This window comes from Pelobates fuscus, chromosome 2 (assembly GCF_036172605.1).
Source record: "Pelobates fuscus isolate aPelFus1 chromosome 2, aPelFus1.pri, whole genome shotgun sequence".
NCBI lineage: Eukaryota > Metazoa > Chordata > Amphibia > Anura > Pelobatidae > Pelobates > Pelobates fuscus.
Window position 1 is genome coordinate 25595586 of NC_086318.1, and position 21836 is coordinate 25617421.

At 42.7% G+C, this 21836-nt stretch overlaps 1 protein-coding gene across 2 annotated transcripts in view; it reads left to right on the forward strand.

Moving 5' to 3' along the window:
- LOC134585403 (squalene synthase-like) overlaps window positions 1–17855 on the forward strand; it is an 88100-nt gene extending 70245 nt beyond the window's left edge. For both annotated transcript variants that reach the window (XM_063440812.1, XM_063440811.1), the window contains exons 4-8: window positions 7759–7887; window positions 9222–9413; window positions 14467–14643; window positions 16207–16359; window positions 17622–17855. In XM_063440812.1, the coding sequence (XP_063296882.1) occupies window positions 7759–7887; window positions 9222–9413; window positions 14467–14643; window positions 16207–16359; window positions 17622–17810 (840 nt within the window). In that variant the 3' untranslated portion in view covers window positions 17811–17855. The remainder of the gene's footprint in view (window positions 1–7758; window positions 7888–9221; window positions 9414–14466; window positions 14644–16206; window positions 16360–17621) is intronic.
- Window positions 17856–21836: the final 3981 nt, after the last annotated feature.

A 21836-nucleotide genomic window follows, 5' to 3' on the forward strand; every position in this document is an offset into this window, starting at 1 on the left:
ATCCTTCCTGCTACAGCCTGCTCTCAAGCCTGCTAAGCATTCCTGCTACAGCCTGCTCTCAAGCCTGCATACCTCGAACTCCTAAACGAATCACTCCTGCTACAACTTCATTTCTATTTTGCTCCGTTTCCATGAACTTGCAAACTCCAATGTGCCATACTGCATTTATGCCAGAAGCTGCTTACTCCGTTTAAACCAACAGCAAAGTAATTAAAGATACAATACCTGTATTATCCGTAATTAAAGATACAGTTCCTGTACTGTCCTCTAGTATCCTAGTCATCAATCTGAGTCCTAAGAGATCTGCAGTTGTGCTCCATTTAAATACATGTAAGCATTACAGAATAATCCAGCCATTGTAATGGATCCAGCAGATTTCGATTCTAAATTTACTATGCTGAATCAAAGAGTCGATACACTTGCCCAAGGCATGCAAGACCTACAGGTTACAAATGAACGGATTCTTACTTATGTAAGAGACCTAGAAAGACATAATCCTCATACTGTTATGCACTCAGCTAGCGACCCTGCTGTCTGTAATCCCGAAAAGTTTTCTGGAGATCGATCCAAATACAGGGAGTTTCTTAATTCCTGCAAATTATTGATTGCTTTAAAACCTAGATCTTATCCCACTGAAAGATCTAAGGTTTGTTCAGTTATCTCCTTTCTAAGAGGTGAACCTATGGCCTGGGCCCATTCTTTTTTGGAAAATGATGACCCCATCTTAGACTCATTGGATGAATTTTTTGAAGCCATGTCTCTTCTTTATGAAGATCCCAACAAACAATCTACAGCTGATTTAACCATTAGAACCTTACATCAAAAACATAGACCCGTCGAAGACTACATTGCTGAATTTAAAAGATGGGCAATAGAAACTCAATGGAATGACATAACCCTACGCAACCAGTTCCGAATTGGGTTATCCGAAGCAGTAAAGGATGAACTTTCTAGAACTGAACTCCCTACTACATTAAATGCGCTGATTCAACTATCAATCAGCATTGACAGAAGACTTAGAGAAAGAAAGGCCGAAAAAGCTCTCTCGAGTTCATTATGGAAAAAAACATTCAGTCCTTCAAAAACTCCTGAAAAACCATCATTACAAACGGAACCTATGGAAATAGGGGTAATAAGAAGTCCTCTCACTCTAGAAGAGAAAACCAGAAGACGACTACTAAACCTCTGCATGTTTTGTGCCTCCCAAGATCATTTGATCCCAGAGTGCCCCTTATTGAAACGGCCAAGAGGCGGTAAGCATGCTTATACCACTTCTATACTAAGTGCACTTCCCTCCAAATCAACCACTCAATTCTCCTCTATTTCTCTCATATTACAGTGGGACAAAGAAAGAATTACGACTGAAGCCATTATTGATTCTGGTGCAAACGGGGTGTTCATCGATTCATCCTTTGTAACAAAAAATAAAATTCCTTGTGTTCGCAAAAGCACTTATGTTTCTGTCAGAGTGATTGATGGCTCCCTCATATCCTCGGGCCCTATACTAAATGAAACCATTCCTGTAAGAGTAACCACTAATCATACTCATACTGAATATCTTATATTCAATGTTATCTCATCACCTCTCTATCCGGTTATTCTAGGGATCAACTGGTTGAGGAACCACAACCAACAAATTACTTGGTCTCCCTTCTCTCTCACCTTTAGTTCTGCTTATTGTATAGAAACATGCCTACAACATATTCCAATCTTTCAGGTTATTGAAGAACCAATTATACCTTCCTGTTATTCTGAGTTCTCAGATGTATTCAGTAAAAAAGAAGCTGAAACACTCCCACCTCATCGTCCCTATGATTGTCCCATAGAACTCATACCTGGTGTCCCCATCCCTTTTGGGCACATCTATCCTCTCTCTGAGTCAGAATTAAAAATCCTCAAGGAATACTTGGATGAAAACCTCTGTAAAGGGTTCATTAGACCTTCCAGCTCACCTGCTGCTTCCAGTATGTTTTTTGTGAGAAATAAAGACCAGACTATACGTCCCATCATAGATTACAGAGCTTTAAACAAAATAACAGTTAAAAATCGTTACCCTCTTCCCCTGATAAATGAATTGATTGAACGGTTAAAAACAGCTACCATCTACACCAAGCTTGACCTCCGTGGGGCATATAACCTTATTAGAATCAAGGCTAACGATGAATGGAAAACTGCTTTCCGAACCAGATATGGCCTTTACGAGTATCTTGTGATGCCTTTCGGCCTCTGCAACGCCCCCGCAACCTTTCAACACTTTATAAATGACATCTTCAGGGATCTTCTAGATGTTTGTGTTATCATTTATTTAGATTACATTCTTATATATTCTAACACTCCTGAAGAACACAAAAAACATGTAAGATGGGTGTTATCCAGACTCTGAACTCATAAATTATACGCTAAACCAGAAAAATGTATTTTCAACGTTAATGAAATAACCTTTTTAGGATACGTTATCACACCTCATTCGATAAGCATGGATAGTTCAAAAATCAACTGTATCCTCAACTGGCCCATTCCTTCTAACGTAAAAGAATTGCAACGTTTTCTGGGGTTTGCCAACTTCTACAGAAAATGTATTAAAAATTACTCCGACGTAGCTCATTCACTTAATCTACTTAACAGCAAAAAGCATCCTTTCACTTGGAATGAAAAGGCTCAAGAAGCCTTCGATGAATTAAAAAGAAGATTTACAACTGCTCCTATTCTTCAACTTCCAAACCCCACATGTCTCTATGTCCTTGAAACAGATGCTTCAGAGACAGCCATCGGAGCTGTTCTCTCTCAACACAAAACTCCTCAAGATCCTCTTCATCCAGTTGCCTTCTTCTCACGTTCAATGTCTCCTGCTGAAAAAAACTACCCTATAGGAGAAAACGAATTACTGAGTATAAAAGCAGCCCTAGAAACCTGGCGACATCTTCTTGAAGGAACACAAACTCCTATAATGGTTTATACTGACCACAAAAACCTTGAATATCTTCACTCCAACAAGACTCTCTCTGCTAGGCAAGTAAGATGGAATCTTTTCTTCTCTCGGTTCAATTTTCAAATTGTTTTTAGACCTGGATCCAGGAACAAAAAGGCGGATGCCCTTTCCAGAATTCACCAAGATCTTGAATTGGAAGATCCTCCTGTAACTGAACCTCCTCCTCATACAGTCATTGGAATCCTAACATCCCTTATAGATGACATAAAAGGTCTAAGTGAAGATGCTCTTGAACTTCCTAAGTCAACCAAGCTATCAAAGAAAAATGGTCTCTATTATTTCAATAACAGGATTTACATTCCTCCCACATTCAGAAATAAAGTACTCAAATTAATTAATGATTCTCCTTTGGCTGGTCATCCTGGAATAAAAAAGACCCTAGAATTATCCAAGAGATATTATTGGTGGCCTCGCCAGGACAATACCATCGAATCCTATGTCAAAACTTGTTCAACCTGCCAAAGATCCAAATCTGAACATCATCACCCATTTGGTCAATTATTGAATCTACCGATTCCGGATAGGCCTTGGCAATCCATTTCTATGGACTTCTTGGTAGAACTTCCCCCTTCTCAACATCATACCACCATTTTCGTAGTAGTGGACCGCTTCACGAAAATGTCCCATTTTATCCCCTTGAAGAAATTACCCTCATCATCTGAACTTTCAAAAGTATTCCTCGATAATATAGTGAAACTTCATGAACTTCCTGATGAAATCATATCAGACCGAGGAACCCAGTTCACCTCCAAATTCTGGAACGCATTGTGTTCTTCTCTTCATATTCAACGTAAACTATCTTCCGCTTATCATCCCCAAACCAATGGGCAAACTGAAAGAGTTAACCAATGCTTAGAGCAATATTTACGATGTTATTGTTCCCACCTACAAGATGATTGGATCACATGGTTGCCTATGGCCGAATTTGCATACAACAACTCAGTTCATACCAGTAGCAAAATAACTCCCTTCTTCTCCAATTATGGGATTCATCCCTCTTCGTTTCCCACTCATACCATTCCTTCATCTAACCCCACCGTTTCAAATCAAATTTCTTACGTCTTCCCTGTTCCTTAAATTGCATGAAAATCTTGAACTCGCATCTGCTAATCAAAAGAAGTTTTTTGATACTAAGAGGCAACCTCCTCCAGCTTATAAAATTGGTGATCTTGTCTGGCTCTCCTCAAAAAACATGTCCACCAACCGTCCTTCAAAGAAGCTGAGTTCCTTGGTCCTTTTCGAATATTGTTAATTATCAACAGTAACGTTGTGAAATTGAAGCTTCCTCCTACTTTGAAACTTCACCCTGTCTTCCATGCTTCTTTGCTCAAACCTCATCATCCTGACCCTTTCCACAGAGATGCACTTACTACTCCTGATCCTATTTTGGTACAAGGTGAAGAGGAATACGAGATCCAAAAGATTCTGGATTCGCGGATCCATCGTGGCTCTCTGCAGTACCTCATTAGATGGAAAGGTTACGGAATTGATGAGGACACTTGGGAAAACTCCTCTGTGATACATGCAAACAGGTTAATTACCGCGTTCCACAAACGCTATCCGTCTAAACCATGTTGATAGCACCCTGTGGGCGCTCCTTACAGGGAGGGTACTGTCATGCCTTAACTACCGGTATTTGTCTCTTCCGGGTTGACGGAGCTTAGCCACACCCCCTTCTCTGACGCGGTCTTTCCACGCTACATAATGCGACCACGCCAGATACAAGACACTGGGTTATTGAACAGCGTTACCGCGATATCAAACCGGCTAAAGAATTCTCCAACCTTTACTTGTGAACCGAACCGGACTGGAAATCTACAGACCCTCATTCTCCTCTCCTCGACCACGGCTAGTAACTGGACCTTCCTCATCCTGCTTGACAACTTCCCTCCCCGGAGGAGAACTTCGGGAAACCTGATCTTTCACCATTAAAAGCTAAGTCAACTGCTATTTCCGTAATAGGAGATTACCTGCTCTCAAGCCTGCTAATCCTTCCTGCTACAGCCTGCTCTCAAGCCTGCTAATCCTTCCTGCTACAGCCTGCTCTCAAGCCTGCTAAGCATTCCTGCTACAGCCTGCTCTCAAGCCTGCATACCTCGAACTCCTAAACGAATCACTCCTGCTACAACTTCATTTCTATTTTGCTCCGTTTCCATGAACTTGCAAACTCCATTGTGTTATACTGCATTTATGCCAGAAGCTGCTTACGCCGTTTAAACAAACAGCTAAGTAATTAAAGATACAGTACCTGTATTATCCGTAATTAAAGATACAGTTCCTGTACTGTCCTCTAGTATCCTAGTCATCAATCTGAGTCCTAAGAGATCTGCAGTTGTGCTCCATTTAAATACATGTAAGCATTACACTTGGCCGGTCAAATATTGGGAGTTCTTGTGGTCAAATAAATGTGAGTTCCCTCTGGTTCTTAGGGAGCAATTGTTCCTCATAGTCCATAGTACCTACTCTCCAATTAGTGCACTCCTGGCTGGACGGGAGCAGTGGAAAACCAAGGGGTAAAAGTGACCTGGAAAGTGAGGGAATAGTGGCCCATTTTAGTTCCAGGGCTATGATGACTAAGTGGGGCTGTTCGGTTTCCTCTTGTTGCCGAACGTCCATCAAGGGGAGAGCACTTCAGATGATTTTAGGAGAGGGAAGATATAGAGCCAGTGGAACACAGTTCGTTCAGGAGAATCAATGGGCAATACTCGAACGGAATAGGACAACTGCAAAAGAGTTGGTTTAGGGGGCGGGGCGGGGCCGGGCCGCTGGGCCAAATGGATTCCATCTGCATGGGCGCCAGCGCTAACCCAAGCAAAAAAGGCACAAAAAGCCGCTCCAGTCTGCCTAAAAGTCAGATACCCCGACAGCACTGAACAGGGAACGGCCCCAGCTCTTCTCAGACGCCGGCACAAAGCCTATCACAAGCCGGGCAGCCAACGGAGAGGCACACAGATACCGAACTAGCAGAGGCTGCCCACTGCCAGAATCACGGCCCGCCGACAGCTTTGGCGAGACAGATCAGGCACCTCAGCACAGCTTAACACACCTGGAGGGCCACAGTAGAACTTAACATGGAGGACTGACATGGACGGCTCAGGCAGGCCCAGACGATGCTGAGTGCTGGACGGGACCTCCGCACTGCCCACACACCGACCGGAGCAGTGAGTAACCCAGTCTCTGGTTATGGTGGGTCCCCGGAGTACCATGTCTCCGCTGCCGTGAGCCCTGTGAGACGGGAGTGTGCTGCCCTGCCGGCGGACCGGTGGCCATGAGGGTTGTGTACCAGCTTTAAGAGTGAGGCCAGCACTGGGAGAGACATGGGAACAACGTGGTGCCGAGGAGGTGCAGGGGGTGGGAGGCCTGTGGACAATCTCTGCCCCTGAGTGCCCACGGCGCTGCTGAGGACCCGGCCGGTGGGCGGGGCCCAGTGTGGGGTGAACGGACAGAGGCTCACCGACCTGAGGACTGTACTGCAGGGAAGACATGTGAGGCCTCCCTCAGACTGCCATACAATCTCCACACATGTTACTACCAGCCTTGCTCCCATAATGTTATAGTTCTTATTAATGATTTTTATTCTTTACGCATACATTATTATCGCATGCCTGTGTCATAATTCACTAGGCGATGTTACAAGACAAATAGCTATGACCTATCAATGCCTCCCGATGCTTGCTTAATATACTGTATTAGCCATGTACACGCTGTTTGAGCTGCAGTGCCCATACGAGCTAATGTTTAAGGTCATAAATTATTGCACACATTACCTATCCTGGAACAGCTGTAAGCAATATAAAAAGCCTTGTTAATGCAACAGCATACTCACTTTGGTTAAGATTAAGTCAATAATCATACTTTTGGCACACGCAGACCGATAGACGTTATCTGTTTATGGTGTGAAAATCCGCATCAGCAACTGTGACTGAGTTATTAGTCAGACACATGCCATTAATTGCCTTTCATATTGATATGAACGTTGGACCACAGTGCCAGAACTAAAATGGCCGTTATTTAAACCCCTACTCTCCTCCCCCTCAAACTAAATATAATTTTTTTCCACACCCCTTGACCCTAACTTCACCTGCCCACTCTCTGGCCCTGTCAAGGCCCACTCCCCCACTGCGTTGCTCCATGGGCTTCAGAACCAGTTTGGATTCTGCAGAAATGACCATCGTACAAGTTAAGGAAACAACACATAGTGTTAGGTCTATAATAGGTCACAGTACACAACATCGATTGAGAATGCAATGATGAGATACGGCAATGAGACACAATTAAGAGAATGCAATAGTTACCTGCTTTTGTACCAGCTTGTTTCTCCAAGGTAACAAACTGCTTTCAACAAGAATAAATCTTCTGAATGTTTTGTCTAGTTTGAGAAGTCATTGATAAAGTCCTACAAGAGTTTGTGAATTTCTGTGACAGAAATACACTGGGTACCTCAGCAATCAATCCCATTAAAGAGCAAATCTGCATGGCTTCTCAACTTCAAAGACTAACTTAGAGATAATGTTTGTGTTTTTATTTGAGGACCTGCAGAAGTTGAAAACATCTTAAGATGGAGATCTGGTTACATGAAACATTTTCAAAAGTCTTTATTAATATGATCTCAGGATGAAATGTAATGAAAAACAGACATAAATATTAATATGTATTACATGTAATTTACGCCAAACTATTTGTTGTTGATCTCCCGCTCTGTAAAATGGACCTGTATGTGTTAAAACCTGTGCTTTATGTAATGTGTTTTCTTTTTTTTTTCTTTTTAGATCTCGTTGGAGTTTCGTAACTTAGCCGCGGTTTACCAAGAGATCATTGTGGATATGTGCAATAAGATGGGAGTAGGTACAGCAGATTTCTTGGAAAAGGAGATTGATTCTCTGAACGACTGGGATAAAGTATGATAACGTATATGGATCCATTAATTTCCTTGTATCTTGCATGATAATATCTTCCATAGTTATTACACTTACCCCGATTTATTCTGTTTTTTGTTTTGTTTTGAAGGCCCTATTATTAATACCTTCATGACGTTAGGGTGTATTGGTGCTTCCTTTATCACTTTTATAGCATATTGACACGTCCTAACTTTTATGGCATAGTGATACGTCCTAACTAAAAGGATTAAATCTCTGCTCGCGCCAGGTAGTACCAGGTATCAATCGATATCTGGTGCTCCTCTCTGTCAGCTGCAGCCATTTTTAACAGCCCAATACTTACAGGGTAACTGTAGGTATTTCTCAAACTGAGCAGTGCATTCAGCTTTTTAAATACAGTGTGAGCAGGGTTAAATCCCTACTCCAACCAGTGAGAACCAGTTATCAATGCATACCTCAGTCTCCCCTTTGTCAGCTAGGGACATTTTTTAGTACCCCCAAACTGATGGAGGAGCTTGCTGAAAGTCAGCCAGGGGTTACATCTGGATTACCCTTTTAATTTAGGAAGTATCTAAGTCAATGCATTTAAGCAAAAACAGAGAATATGACAGAAGCTTAGAGAAACTCAATAGCTTGCCCTCTGGTAAATGCCCACTCAGGTCTCAAAATAGTATATAGGATATTAAAAGAAAGTCATTTTTGACCTTTAAAATAAATATATTTTTAAAGAAATACTCTTCAATTATAATTTGGACAATTACCTCTGTCCATAAAGTGGACTTGTTATCCACAGAACATGGTCGCCTTCGAGTACACAAATTGTAGTGATGGGATCATACATACTTCCCTGACAATCACATCTTCCTCCACCAAGATGGACAGCAGCTCTGGATGCCTGTGAATACAATTGCCATGCCTCTGACTGGTGATTGGTGCATGCGACATCCCACAATCCATTGCATGTGGTTTTATATTAGGAATTGTAGGTTGACGTACGCATCACATAGGGTCAGATGGCAGCAGTTTTCTAGTTTTTAAAGGACCACTGTAGGCACCCAGACCACTTCAGCTCAATGAAGTGGTCTGGGTGCCAGGTCCCCCTAATTTTAACCCTGCATGGATTATGGCTGAAGGGGTTTTAACCCCTTCAGTGCCAAGGGAGGGGGGCCCCGACGGAGGGAGGCACTCCATGATCCTATAGTGCCAGGAAAACGGGTTTGTAGTCGGTTATAGTAAAATAAAAATTCATTTGTATATGCAATTTAAATCTATGTACTTGCTAATAACTTTATCAGCACAATGTCAAGTTATTTTTATTGTACAAAATACAAAGTATTACTATTTTAACTCTTCAGTACTGTCACTGTGTTGGTGGTATGCTGGGAGTTGCCTTGTCTCGTATTTTATCTGCATCAGAACTGGAAGATCCAATAGTGGGCCAGGACACACACCTTGCAAATTCCACGACACTCTTCCTGCAGAAAACAAACAACATCCGTGACTACCTGGAAGACCAACTCAATGGCCAAGGGTTCTGGCCAAGAGAGGTCAGTGCCTCGCTGTGGCAGACACAATGTATCGGCTATGAATCTATTCCTTATGTTAGCAATTGGTGTGACGGCAAAAGCAAACACAAAATACACAAACAGAAAGCCACTCTGCAGAATCATGTTCTCTTTATTAAATGATAAACAAATACAAAGTTAACATGCATGGGGGTGCCTTAACAAGATTGTGCCATCCAGGATTTCCTCAGCTAACTGCAGTCAGTAATTAAATTTTTGAATCTTATTATCATTACTGCCTGAAGTATCCCTTTAACTGATAGCGATCACTAATATAGCGATAATAATATAGCAATAATATATCCCTTTCACTGATAGCGATTACTAAAGCCAGACAGCATATCTGTGTTTGTAGAAGATACTGTCTCAGATCCTTCATACAATCCTGCAGCTAGGGGACATTACTGCATGAATAGGACATTTTCACTCATTTGTATATTGATTTTAAAAAAAAATCACTTTTAATCGTGATTGCTATTAGAGATGTCGCGAACATAACATTTTCCGTTCGCGAATGGCAAACGCAAACTTCCGCAAATGTTCGCGAACGGGCGAACCAGGCGAACCGCCATAGACTTTAATAGGCAGGCGAATTTTAAAACCCACAGGGACTCTTTCTGGCCATAATAGTGATGGAAAAGTTGTTTCAAGGGGACTAACACCTGGACTGTGGCATGCCGGAGGAGGATCCATGGCAAAACTCCCATGGAAAATTACATAATTGATGCAGAGTCTGGTTTTAATCCATAAAGGGCATAAATCACCTAACATTCCTAAATTGTTTGGAATAACGTTCTTTAAAACATCAGGTATGATGTTGTATCGATCGTGTAAGGGTTATGCCCGCTTCACAGTAACAGACCAAACTCCCCGTTTAACGTACCGCAAACAACCGCAAACAGTCCATTTGCAAAACCGCAAACTCCCCATTTGCACAAGGTTGGATACCAAGCTAGCCATGTCCCGTTCCTTGTCCTCACTGATGTCATTGAAGGTCTCTTCCTCCACCCAGCCACGTACAACACCAAGGGTCCCCGAAAGGTGACAACAAGCCCCCTGTATTTTTTTTTTAAATGTACACTACTGTTACACCAGATATGAGTTGCACTGGTGTGACACTGTGCCCTGGCAGGCCCTGAAACGCACACGTGTGAAGGAAACTGACTGCTATTATTTCACAGTCAAATTTCTAGTTTTTTTGCTTTTTTTAATGTACACTACTGTTACACCAGATATGAGTTGCACTGGTGTGACACTGTGCCCTGGCAGGCCCTGAAATGCACACGTGTGAAGGAAACTGGCTGCTATTATATTACAGTCAAAAGTTTTTTGTTTTTTTTAAATGCAAGCTATTGTGACTAGTGATGTCCCGAACGGTTCGCTGGCGAATAGTTCCTGGCGAACATCGCTTGTTCGCGTTCGCCACGGCGGGCAAACATATGCGATGTTCGGTTTGCCCCCTATTAATTTACTAATACTAAGTAAAAATTACTTAGTATTAGTAAATTGTGACCCTACTCGCAATACCGCGAGTAGGGGCATGTCTATTAAACAGTGAGCAGCCAAAAAAAAAAAAGGGTGGGGGCCCTAAAAATAACAATAAGGGGGGGGACCTACGCTGTGTAAAATGACACAGAGCACTGTGATTGGATGGATTTCAAGCCATCCAATCACAGTGCTCTGTGTCATTTTACACGCGTGGGCAAGTTCTTTGGAATTTTCCCACGCTGTGTAAAATGACAAAGAGCACTCTGACTTAAACCAGCCAATCAGAGTGTTCTTAGCCTAATTGCAGGGCGTGGCAAGGCTTTATAAGCCTTCCCCCGCCCTGCAGAGCTCAGTCTGCGCGGAGCCCTCCATGGGTGAAGATGGATTATTTTTTTGTGCAGTCGTTTTTTTTTTTGTTTGTTTGTTTTTAATTGCGTCGGTTATTATGGTTTTTTATTTGGCCTTTTTGGGGGGCTGAAAAAAGAAGATTGTAGAAGAAAGAAAACATCAAATGGTAAGTTGTTTTTATCTATTTTATTTTACAGGTTTTTAGTTAAAGGTCCCCCCTCATTATTTTTAGGGTGAGGGGGGTAGGTAGGTAGATCATTTTTTTGGGGGGGAGGGGTGACTAGGGCCCCCCCTTTGTATTTAGGGCCCCCACCCACCGCTCAGGGGTGGGGGCCGGGAGGGACAATAGGTCCCCCCTTATTGTTAATTTTAGGGCCCCCACCCACCGCTCAGGGGTGGGGGCCGGGGGGGACAATAGGCCCCCCTAATTGTTATTTTTAGGGCCCCCACCCACCGCTCAGGGGTGGGGGCCGGGGGGGGACAATAGGTCCCCCCGTATTGTTATTTTTAGGGCCCCCACCCACCGCTCAGGGGTGGGAGACGGGGGGGGGACAATAGGTCCCCCCCTTATTGTTAATTTTAGGGCCCCCACCCACCGCTCAGGGGTGGGGGCCGGGGGGGACAATAGGTCCCCCCCTAATTGTTATTTTTAGGGCCCCCACCCACCGCTCAAGGGTGGGGGCCAGGGGAGACAATAGGTCCCCCCTTATTGTTAATTTTAGGGCCCCCACCCACCGCTCAGGGGTGGGGGCCGGGGGGGACAATAGGTCCCCCCTAATTGTTATTTTTAGGGCCCCCACCCACCGCTCAGGGGTGGGGGCCGGGGGGGACAGTAGGTCCCCCCTTATTGTTAATTTTAGGGCCCCCACCCGCCGCACAGGGGTGGGGGCCGGAGAGGGAGAGGACAGTAGGTTCCCCCCTCATTATCTTTATGGCCCCCACCAGCCGCCCAGGGGTGGGGGCCGGGGGGGGAGGACAGTAGGTCCCCCCCCTCATTATCATTATGGCCCCCACCCGCCGCCCAGGGGTGGGGGCCGGAGAGGGGGGGGGACAGTAGGTCCCCCCCTCATTATCTTTATGGCCCCCACCTGAACACAGGGGTGGGGGCCGGGGGGGAAGGAGAGTAGGTCTCCTCCCCCCCCTTCAACCACTTTTGTGGTTAGACAGAGTCCCTGTGGGTTTTAAAATTTGCCTGCCTATTTAAGGCTATGGCGGTTCGCACGGTTCGCCGGTTCGCGAACATTTGCGGATGTTCGCGTCCACATCACTAATTGTGACACCAGATATGAGTGGTGGCACTGGGCAAGTGGGCACAGTATACGCTGTGAGCCTGACACACACGCTGGCAGGCAGGCAACTGCAATTAGATTACACAGGAATAAAAAAAAAAAGCAGACTGATGTTCTAGCCCTAAAAAGGGCTTTTTGGGGTGCTGTCCTTACAGCAGAGATCAGATGAGTCCTTCAGGACTGTAGTGGACACTGAATACACTAGCCTAGCTATCGATTTCCCTATTAAATCAGCAGCAGCTACACTGTCCCTCCTCTCACTAAGAATGCAGCTTCCGGGGGGCGGGGCCTAGCTGTCATGGAGGAAAGACGCACCTTGTGTGAGCTCCCTCAATATCTCATTTTAAGCAGCTATCAACAAGCGAATTTCACCCCAGAAGGGGATGATCCAGCAATGTTGCTCCTACCTGACCGACCCGACATGCTTAATAGCGGTCAGCAACTCGACAGAGTCTTACTTACCTCCGCGTGGCAAGTGTGGCCTGGTGCTCACCAGGCGGGAGAGGCGGCCGATCTCCCGATCCTGGGATGCCCAGGAGCAGCTACTTCCCGGCAGGAGCTCCGTTACCCCCCCCCCCCCCCTCGGACCGGTGGGGGTTATCCCGGTCCACCCCTGAGAGGCTGTCTGTAGCTAATGGATGCACAGAGCACAGCCGCCCAGGCTGACATACTCATCTGCGACTCTCCTAATATGGCGGCAGCCGCGTGTCCTCCTGGTACCAGCAAAGCATGGCAGGATATTGAGTCTAAGCTGGACATACTCTTTAATCAATTTTTGGAATAAATAACAAGCAGGAAGCCCCAACAAGCTCCACCACAGCCCCAACAAGCTCCACCACAGCTAAGCGAAGCAGTCCCCATTAAAATCCACCAACGCAAAAGGCGTCGAAGACGGGACCGGAGGCACAAACAGAAATGCAGAGCCTCCCCCACGTCAAGCACTCGCCTCCACCTTAAGCCACCACAATCCCGCACCGAACGTGAAGCACCACCGGGACAGATCCGACCACCTGACAAAACAAGCTTCCACCACCTCAAGCAGCGAACCCGGCACTCAACCAGAGACTTGCCTTTGTTGTTCAAGGTATCAGGGACTCCCAGGGTCTATAGCCGATCCTCCACACCATGCCTTTGATCACATGAACTGCTCTCTGCACATTAACTAATCGTAAAGTAGCAAGCATTTAAACATGTCATTATTTCACCTCCTAAAGAGTTTATTGTCGTAGTTCCTTTACCTTAACCGTTCATGTATTATGTTATTCACTAGTCTCATCGGGCGACTCACACTTGATTTATAACTATTATAATTTATATATTTATATAATTATAATTTATAATTTATAACTATAACACCCTAAACATGACAGCAATCTTTCACAACAATGTACTGCTATATACTCATACCCTCAGTGCAACTAGCCATGCTATACGCACGTTCAGCCTAGCATGCTCAAATATAACACACTTCTGTCTAAAAAAAAAAAAAGGATGCAGCTTCAGAATTAATCTAAATTGTATGCTGTCTAGGAGGTGGGAGGGTCTGGGAGGGAGGGTCTGCTGCTGATTGGCTGGAATGTGTCTGCTGACTGAGGTACAGGGTCAAAGTTTACTCAATGATGACGAATAGGGGGCGGACCGAACATCACATATGTTCGCCATCCGTGGCGAACACGAACAAGCTATATTCGCCAGGAACTATTCACCAGCGAACCGTTCGGGACATCTCTAATTGCTATATGGGAGACACTGCAGTAGCAGCAAGTTAGGTTGAGTAGCAGTTGGTCAGATAACAGAGTATGACCTAACATGGCTTCTCAGCCAGATAAACGTGAAAAGTTATTACATGAACTCCTTGCCTCTGCAAAGATGATTTCCTATGAACACCAACTGTCTCTCCTTTACATCAGGTGTGGAGTAAGTACGGGAAGAAGCTCTCTGATTTGGCAAAGCCAGAGAACATTGTGCCAGCCGTGCAGTGTCTGAACGAACTCATTACCAATGCCTTGCAGCATGTTCCAGACGTGTTAACTTACCTGTCCCGGCTTAAAAACCAGAGCGTTTTCAACTTCTGTGCCATCCCTCAGGTGAGTGAGAAAATTCATCCAGTAATAAGGGCCTTCTGACATCCGGTGCTCACCTCCACCTCCATAGACTGCGTGTGGCTCAAACTAAAACTCTTAGTGTTAGAATAGGAACATTGTTTTAATACAAAACAGGAATATTTAAGTAAGTGGCCAGTTACAATCATAAAGTCATGTGCTTGCCTACCTGTCATATAATGGGATGGGAAAACCAGCATATACCTAGTTTCTAGCTGAGAAAAAATTATTCAAATAAAGTGATATATTCTTTAGATGTTCTAAGATTGTTAACATGCATTTGTTTCTCTACATCTAAAGCTGTTTCAGGCAACATTTTCAGTGAGTAATGGAAGTATAAATAGGGGGTACGCGACAATGTGTTGTCTAACTGATCACTAGCTTTCGGCTCGATTTGGCAACTTCTCAAATTGATCATAATCCAAAATTCACAAAACAAAGTCAGAAAACATTATTTTCTTACAAATAGGTCCAACTTGTGATTTCCTTGTTTATCTCAAGATGTCAATCTCAATAGGCACAACTAAAGGCCATTTCATCTCAATAAAGCGGTGTGGGTTCAGTGGTCCTGTTACTTTAACTTTAACTACACTGCTGTGTAGTAGATATGGCAATGCTTATGTTTCAGAGTTTAATACACTTCTAGGTGCTTCTGCTGTGAGAATGGAGTCAATCTCGTTTCTCACAGATGACCTCCGTTTCCTTGGAAGAGTGCAGTTTTTCGTTCCCAGTGCTCCTGTAGGAACATTGATTTGCATGAAAGACAAGAGTCGGTGTGATGTCAGGGAGGCAGATTGGGCGGCTGCAGGACTCTATCTCGGCCAAAGAAAGAGAAGCGAGCGAAACTGTTTTTTTATTTAAATTTTCATATAGGTTTGTTGGGGAGGGGAACCTTAAACAATAGACAGAGGAGAACACTATAGAAGATACAGGTTTGTATTCACTATATTGAACACAAAATTTGCACCTTTGCAGTGTTTTTTTATTACATCGTAGGTTGAAAGTTAGATAGCCAAGAATTTGATGATAATAGGTGACGTGTTATTGTTCCATGGGACATTATAGTGTGGGTTCTTCTGCAAGGTGTTCAAACAGACTTTTCAGGTAGTGAGTGGGTCTGTTTCTATTATACTCATGCCAAAAGACTCGTTGTGGGGTATGGGTTAATGGTAACATTTTAAGTGTGTTGAATTTGCTTAGTGTCCAATGGTTCCATTAAACCGTTGCTAACTCACGGCAGGATTGTGACTAATGAAACTCGAGTATCTCACGTATGTTATAGGGTCTGTTTTCAGGGAGAATTCTAAAAGTGCTTTTGAAAAGTATCGTAAGACTGACATCATGATTGCTTCAAGTTAGTTAATCAGCGGTGTTAACTGGACAATAAAGAGCTGATATCGCATTGTAATTTACCTAATGTTTGCAGGTGTTAAACAGTGGAGACAAAGAGTTGTATCTGTTCTGTTTTGCCTTTAACCCTACTGATGTTAGGAATAACCAGTTATATGCAATCCTTCTCTAACCCTTCTTCCTAACCTCCATCCTCAGGTAATGGCCATAGCCACCCTAGCTGCATGCTACAACAACCAGCAAGTGTTTAAAGGAGTTGTGAAAATCCGCAAGGGCCAGGCAGTGACTCTGATGATGAATACCACAAACATAGAAGCTGTGAAAGCCACCATGTTCCAGTATACTGAAGAGGTATGACCTGTGTGAATCTGAGAAATTCCTGCTTGTACTCTTTGTATGTTTCTAAGCAGCACAGACAGGTGTTTAAAGTTACTTTGGTAATATGTTTAACTTCTTCAGGACAAAACTTCTGGAATAAAAGGAAATCATGACAGAATATTTCCGTCATGTGTCCTTAACCCCTTAAGGACCAAACTTCTGGAATAAAAGGGGATCATGACATGTCACACACGTCATGTGTCCTTAAGGGGTTAAGGGGTTAAAGTGCTAATTTTTAACTTATTTTGTGTAGTTAAAAAATTCTGTACCTAATTTCCTGTTGTGAGCTAAGTCAAAATGAATACTTAAAAGCTTACTCCAACCAAAGGCACTGTTTTCAGAAAACACTTGTTTTGGTCAGATAAACGCTTCCTATACTAGCTAAAACGTACCTCCATTCCAGAACCGACACCAACCGACACCAAGTTCTCCTTTTCCTTGAGGTGAAGGGATGTCCGGGAGGACATGGAGAACACAGGGCAAGGTGCATACATTTGAACTTATGACAAAACCAGCCCAAATAGGTCATTCTAGATACCATAGTCAGTGCAATTCTGATCTAGTGCTTATCGGGTCCTTAGACTGCTGGTACTGTTCACGGTTTTTGCTAAAAGCAATTCTAGAGGGGTGATTAAAACCAGGTTTTGGCACTCACGCTTACCTCCTACCCTCCCCCCACCCCCTCCACCCTTAACCATATTGCTAATACAGAAGTTCCTATTCTGCATTAATCATATAAATGTCATCCTTATTTTAAAGCCATTCACCATCTGACCTTGTATATAGTGGTTATGGTGTCTTGTATTTTCCTTTTATTGCTTATTAAATGTAGGCTCGACAAGATATTGGATAAAAAAAAGTTAAATCATAGATTGAAATTCAAAAGTTAACAGGACAAAAAGGGAAAACAATAAAAAAAAATCCTCCACTCTGGAATCACCCGCATGTATAGAAGGAGCATAATATAGAGTAAACAAAGCCATAGAAAACTCAAAATGGAAATACATATATAGTAAGACAGAAAAAAAAACAATAGAGGCCAAGCATGAAGGGAAGAGATAAAGAGATAGTGAAAATGAACGCATTTGATTTACCTGTGATCAGACAGCTTTGGGGGGAGGGGGTTTAGCTGTGATTTTCACTTTAGTGAATCCAATTAAATTTAGTTTGTGCATTTTAGGTGACTAATTTAATACTTTAATAACCTTTTTATTTTGGGGGGGCCTTTTTTGCAGATCCGTCAGAAAATCCCCCCTGGAGACCCTTCATTAGAAGAGACCCAGCAGAGCGTTCTTTCCATCCAGAACCTGTCCGTTCCCCATGGTTCCTCAGGGCTGAGTAACCGTTTATCCAGCATTCATCTACTCTATGGTGTGATTTTGGCGGTGCTCGGCTACCAGTACCTGAGCCATGTTTGGGTCTGAAGAGGGTCACACAGGCTGGTAGATATCATAGCGCCTGTTCTGTTACTTGGGTCCCATTAAACTTTGCATTCCAGAGCTGTCTTATTCCGTGTCATTCTGATCAATCATTGGATGATTTTCTCAATAGATTTACAAATGTCGGAGAGAAGGAATCCATTGTGGAGAACATAAAGTGCAACGTTTGTTATAAGCAGTCTCTGATTCTACACAGAACTAGATGAAACTGGTGATTTACATATCTACACAGTGTAAACATAAATTGTATTTTTGTAAAAGTTTATTTAAAGGGACACTATATTCACCAGGACAACTACAGTATGCAACATTGATGTTCATCGTCTCCATGCTTCGCATGGAGGCGTTGAACGTTCTTCATAGATATTCCTTGATTCAATGCATCTCTATGTCTCCTTAACCCATCCAGTGTAAAACATTGTGACATTGTGTCACAGTGAGAAAATATAATATACAAACGTTTACTCAATAGAGCTGATATCACAAATCAGTATAAGAAGCCTAAAATAAAACAAAGAAACACAAAAACATACTGTCAACTGTAAAAACATATATGGCTGAAGGGTTGGGTTGAAATGTCACTCACATGACCCAGAGCTATACCAGGCTCTGTAATAGAGACTAAATAATGCCACTTATGGCTACCGGATCCAGTTTTCCAAAGACAGGATACAGGAAATCAAATAGTTCCTCCACAGGTCTATTTATTAATACAAAATAAGTAAAAGACAAATAACAAAACGTTTCAGCATTAAAGCCTTCTTCCAGTGCTAAAAAATTCATCCACAGTCTGCAATTTTATAGCGTCTTACATTAAGAACTCAATTTCCGGTATTCGGACCTGCAGCGTCATTTCTGCTTTTTTCGATGTGAAACGCTGCATTAATTACATTTCATATTTATCTATTTTTGTCTATATATAGACAAAAATAGATGATCTATATATAGACAAAAATAGATAAAAAAAAATATTAAATGTAATTAATTCTAACTATAAATGCATTTGCATAAGTAAATATTAAAACTTTCTTTGTTTCAAAAATGATGTTGTTTTTACAAAAAGTGAGCAAATTACAAATACCAGTAATGGTACATACTATGAAATATTATAATATTTATTTGAAAATATTCCAAAATATTTTAAAAAAAAAAAAGAGTTTATGCCAGTCAATAAGTTGTGAATCTGTCCTTATCTTGGAATTGGCTTTTTTAAAATTATGTTTTAGTAGACCCTTTTTTGTGATTATATCACCATATTATGATCATTATTTCCCAAAAGGGGGATCCAAAAAGCAATAGAACTTGTGAAAAACGGGCGATTTAGCCAAGATAACTATTCAAAACCGTAATATAGATCCCAAAGGTACCAACGATGAGCTACCTAAAAACAATTAAAAAAAACAGCAATTCAAAATCAACATTAACACTCGTGCGCTCCAATGTATCCCTAGTAAACATGCATATAGCCTCTGTCTTTTCCAGCTCCTATTCAACGCTTACCCCCTCTCCAATATACATCAACGTTCTCTAGTGCCATAAAATGGAGCTGGGAGGATCCGGATTATGAAACAAACTAAAATGTCTAGAGACAATATGAGATTGAAATCCTCTCCAATGTAGTCCTAGTAAACATCCATTTAGCCTCTGTCTTCTCCAGCTCCAGAGACAATGAGAGATTGAAATTCTCTCCTAATATTTGAAATATACTCTCTAACACATACTTCAAGGGCTCTTTTAGTTCTCCCTACATACTGCATCCTACAAGGGCATTCTAACAAACAGATCACCCCTATGGAGTTACAGTTCAAATAAGTCTACATTTTAAAACCTTTTTTTAGCGATATTACCAGAGCTGGCCCAAAATATTGTGCTGCCTGGGTGCAAGGATGAAATGCTGCCCTCCACCCCACCAAAACATAGTGGATGCAGATTCTGTGTGTATAATGGATGCAGAGATTGTGTAGTGAATGTAATGAGTGTGTTTGTGTAATGGATGCAGTGTGTCAAGGCGATGCGGTGTCTGTGTGAGTGATTTTATATACAATGTTTGTGCTGGGGATGTAGTTTGTGTGTGTACTGGAAATTCAGTCTATGCGTTTGTCCTTGAGTGCAGTGTGTCTCTGTGTCTTTATGTAGGGAATGCAGTGTGTCTGTGTAGGGGATGAAGTGTGTGCGCAGAGGATGAATTGTGTATGTGTGTGTGCTAGTGATGGAGTTTGTATGTGTGTCTGTTTTGGATGGAGTGTGTATGTGTGTGTGCTAGGGATGGAGTGTGTCTGTGTGTGTGCTAGGGATGGAGTGTGTCTGTGTGTGTGCTAGGGATGGAATGTGTCTGTGTGTGTGCTGGGAATGCAGCGTGTGCTTGTGTGTGTGGTGGGGGTTTAGTGTGTGTGTCTGTGTGTGCTGAGGATGCAGTGTGTGTTCATGCTGGGGATGCAGTGTGTGTGTGTGCTAGGTATGCAGTGTGGCTGTGAGCGTGCTCATGATGTACTGTGTGTTTGTGATGATATTTGGCTTTCTATATGCAGCAACTGTGTGTGCACTGCAGCCAATCATGACACCCTTGATGAATCTGCGGTGGTGTGTCTTATGGCTGCAGTGGAGTCTGTATTGACTCCTTGAGCCTTCACTTCTCATGTCCTTGCAACTGCTTGCCCAATCGTGACATCTGTTCCTGACAAGCCATGAGAGTGCTGTTTGGTGGAATGTGTGCGGTCGGTCAAAACTTTACCCCGGTGGCGATTCGGCTGTATTCGTGGGATCTGAGCATTATTTGGACACTTTGGGATATAAGACTTGTAGGGGTTCCTATTTATATTGTTTATGTTTTGGGGTGTTTTAGGTTTTATTCACTGTACCTCTAGTGCCTGGGAGATAATCAGTTTACGCAAAGTAAACTCACTTATCTCCCAGACACAGTTACCAGTTTCTGCTGGAGACTCCATGCTGGCGGTCTGTGTGTAAAAGTGGGCCATCTGGTCATAATAAAACATTCATGTTGTACCCTTATCAAGTCTCGACTGACACACGACCTGTGGGATTTCAGGAGATTGCAAATGAACATACGATACAAAGTACATGAGGTTCTTTACACACATATGTCGTACAACTCCCACAATGCTTTGGCATTGCCATAGCTGGGGATCTACCATTTGCCCCTTCTTGCATGGTTGTGTTTATCACTGAGCATATTTTTTGAATGTAGTATGTGTGTGTACGTATGTATGTGGGGTGTACTTGTGTGTAATGTGTGTTTTTATTTACTGTTGCAATTTAAAGCAGTGGTTTACTTGTGTATAGTGTTTGCCTTAGAATGTAGGTGTGTGTCTGCATGTAGTGTTGACATTTGAATGCAGAGGTGTATTTATGTTTAGTGTTGGCCTTTGAATGCTGAGATGTATGCACAGATACACACACTGACACCCATGCAAATACACAGACATACACTATCACATACAGATACACAGAATGACACACACAGATACACAAGGGCACACATGCATTCACATAAACAGACACACATACTGATACACAGATACACATACAGAAACACAGATAAATAGACACACATACAGATACACAGACATACATACATTAGCTCTCTATGCAGGCATAAAGTGTAGTCAGGAGTGAAATGAATTGTATAGATTAATTAAGTTAAATTCTATACTGTAAGTGACAACCTGATATTGGAGCTGGCAAGTCTACACTTGTAATTTGGGGTCAAGATAATGGACATGCACGGGGGGAAGGGAACTGCAGAGAGAATGGTGTGGTTTTGTATATCCTGATGTGAATTGTGAAATAAAGTCAGTTGTCCGTACTTACATCAATAAGAAGCTTGCTTACTATCCAAGGTCTGCTATAATGCGATCGTTCATAGATGAATTGCTAGCAGTTTTTAGTTAGCTAAAATATCCTGTAATATCCGGAGCAACTCTGCAGTATATCCTGCATTGCCAGTGCATACACAAATGGAAAGCCTACACCTTTTACACATTTTATCTCTCC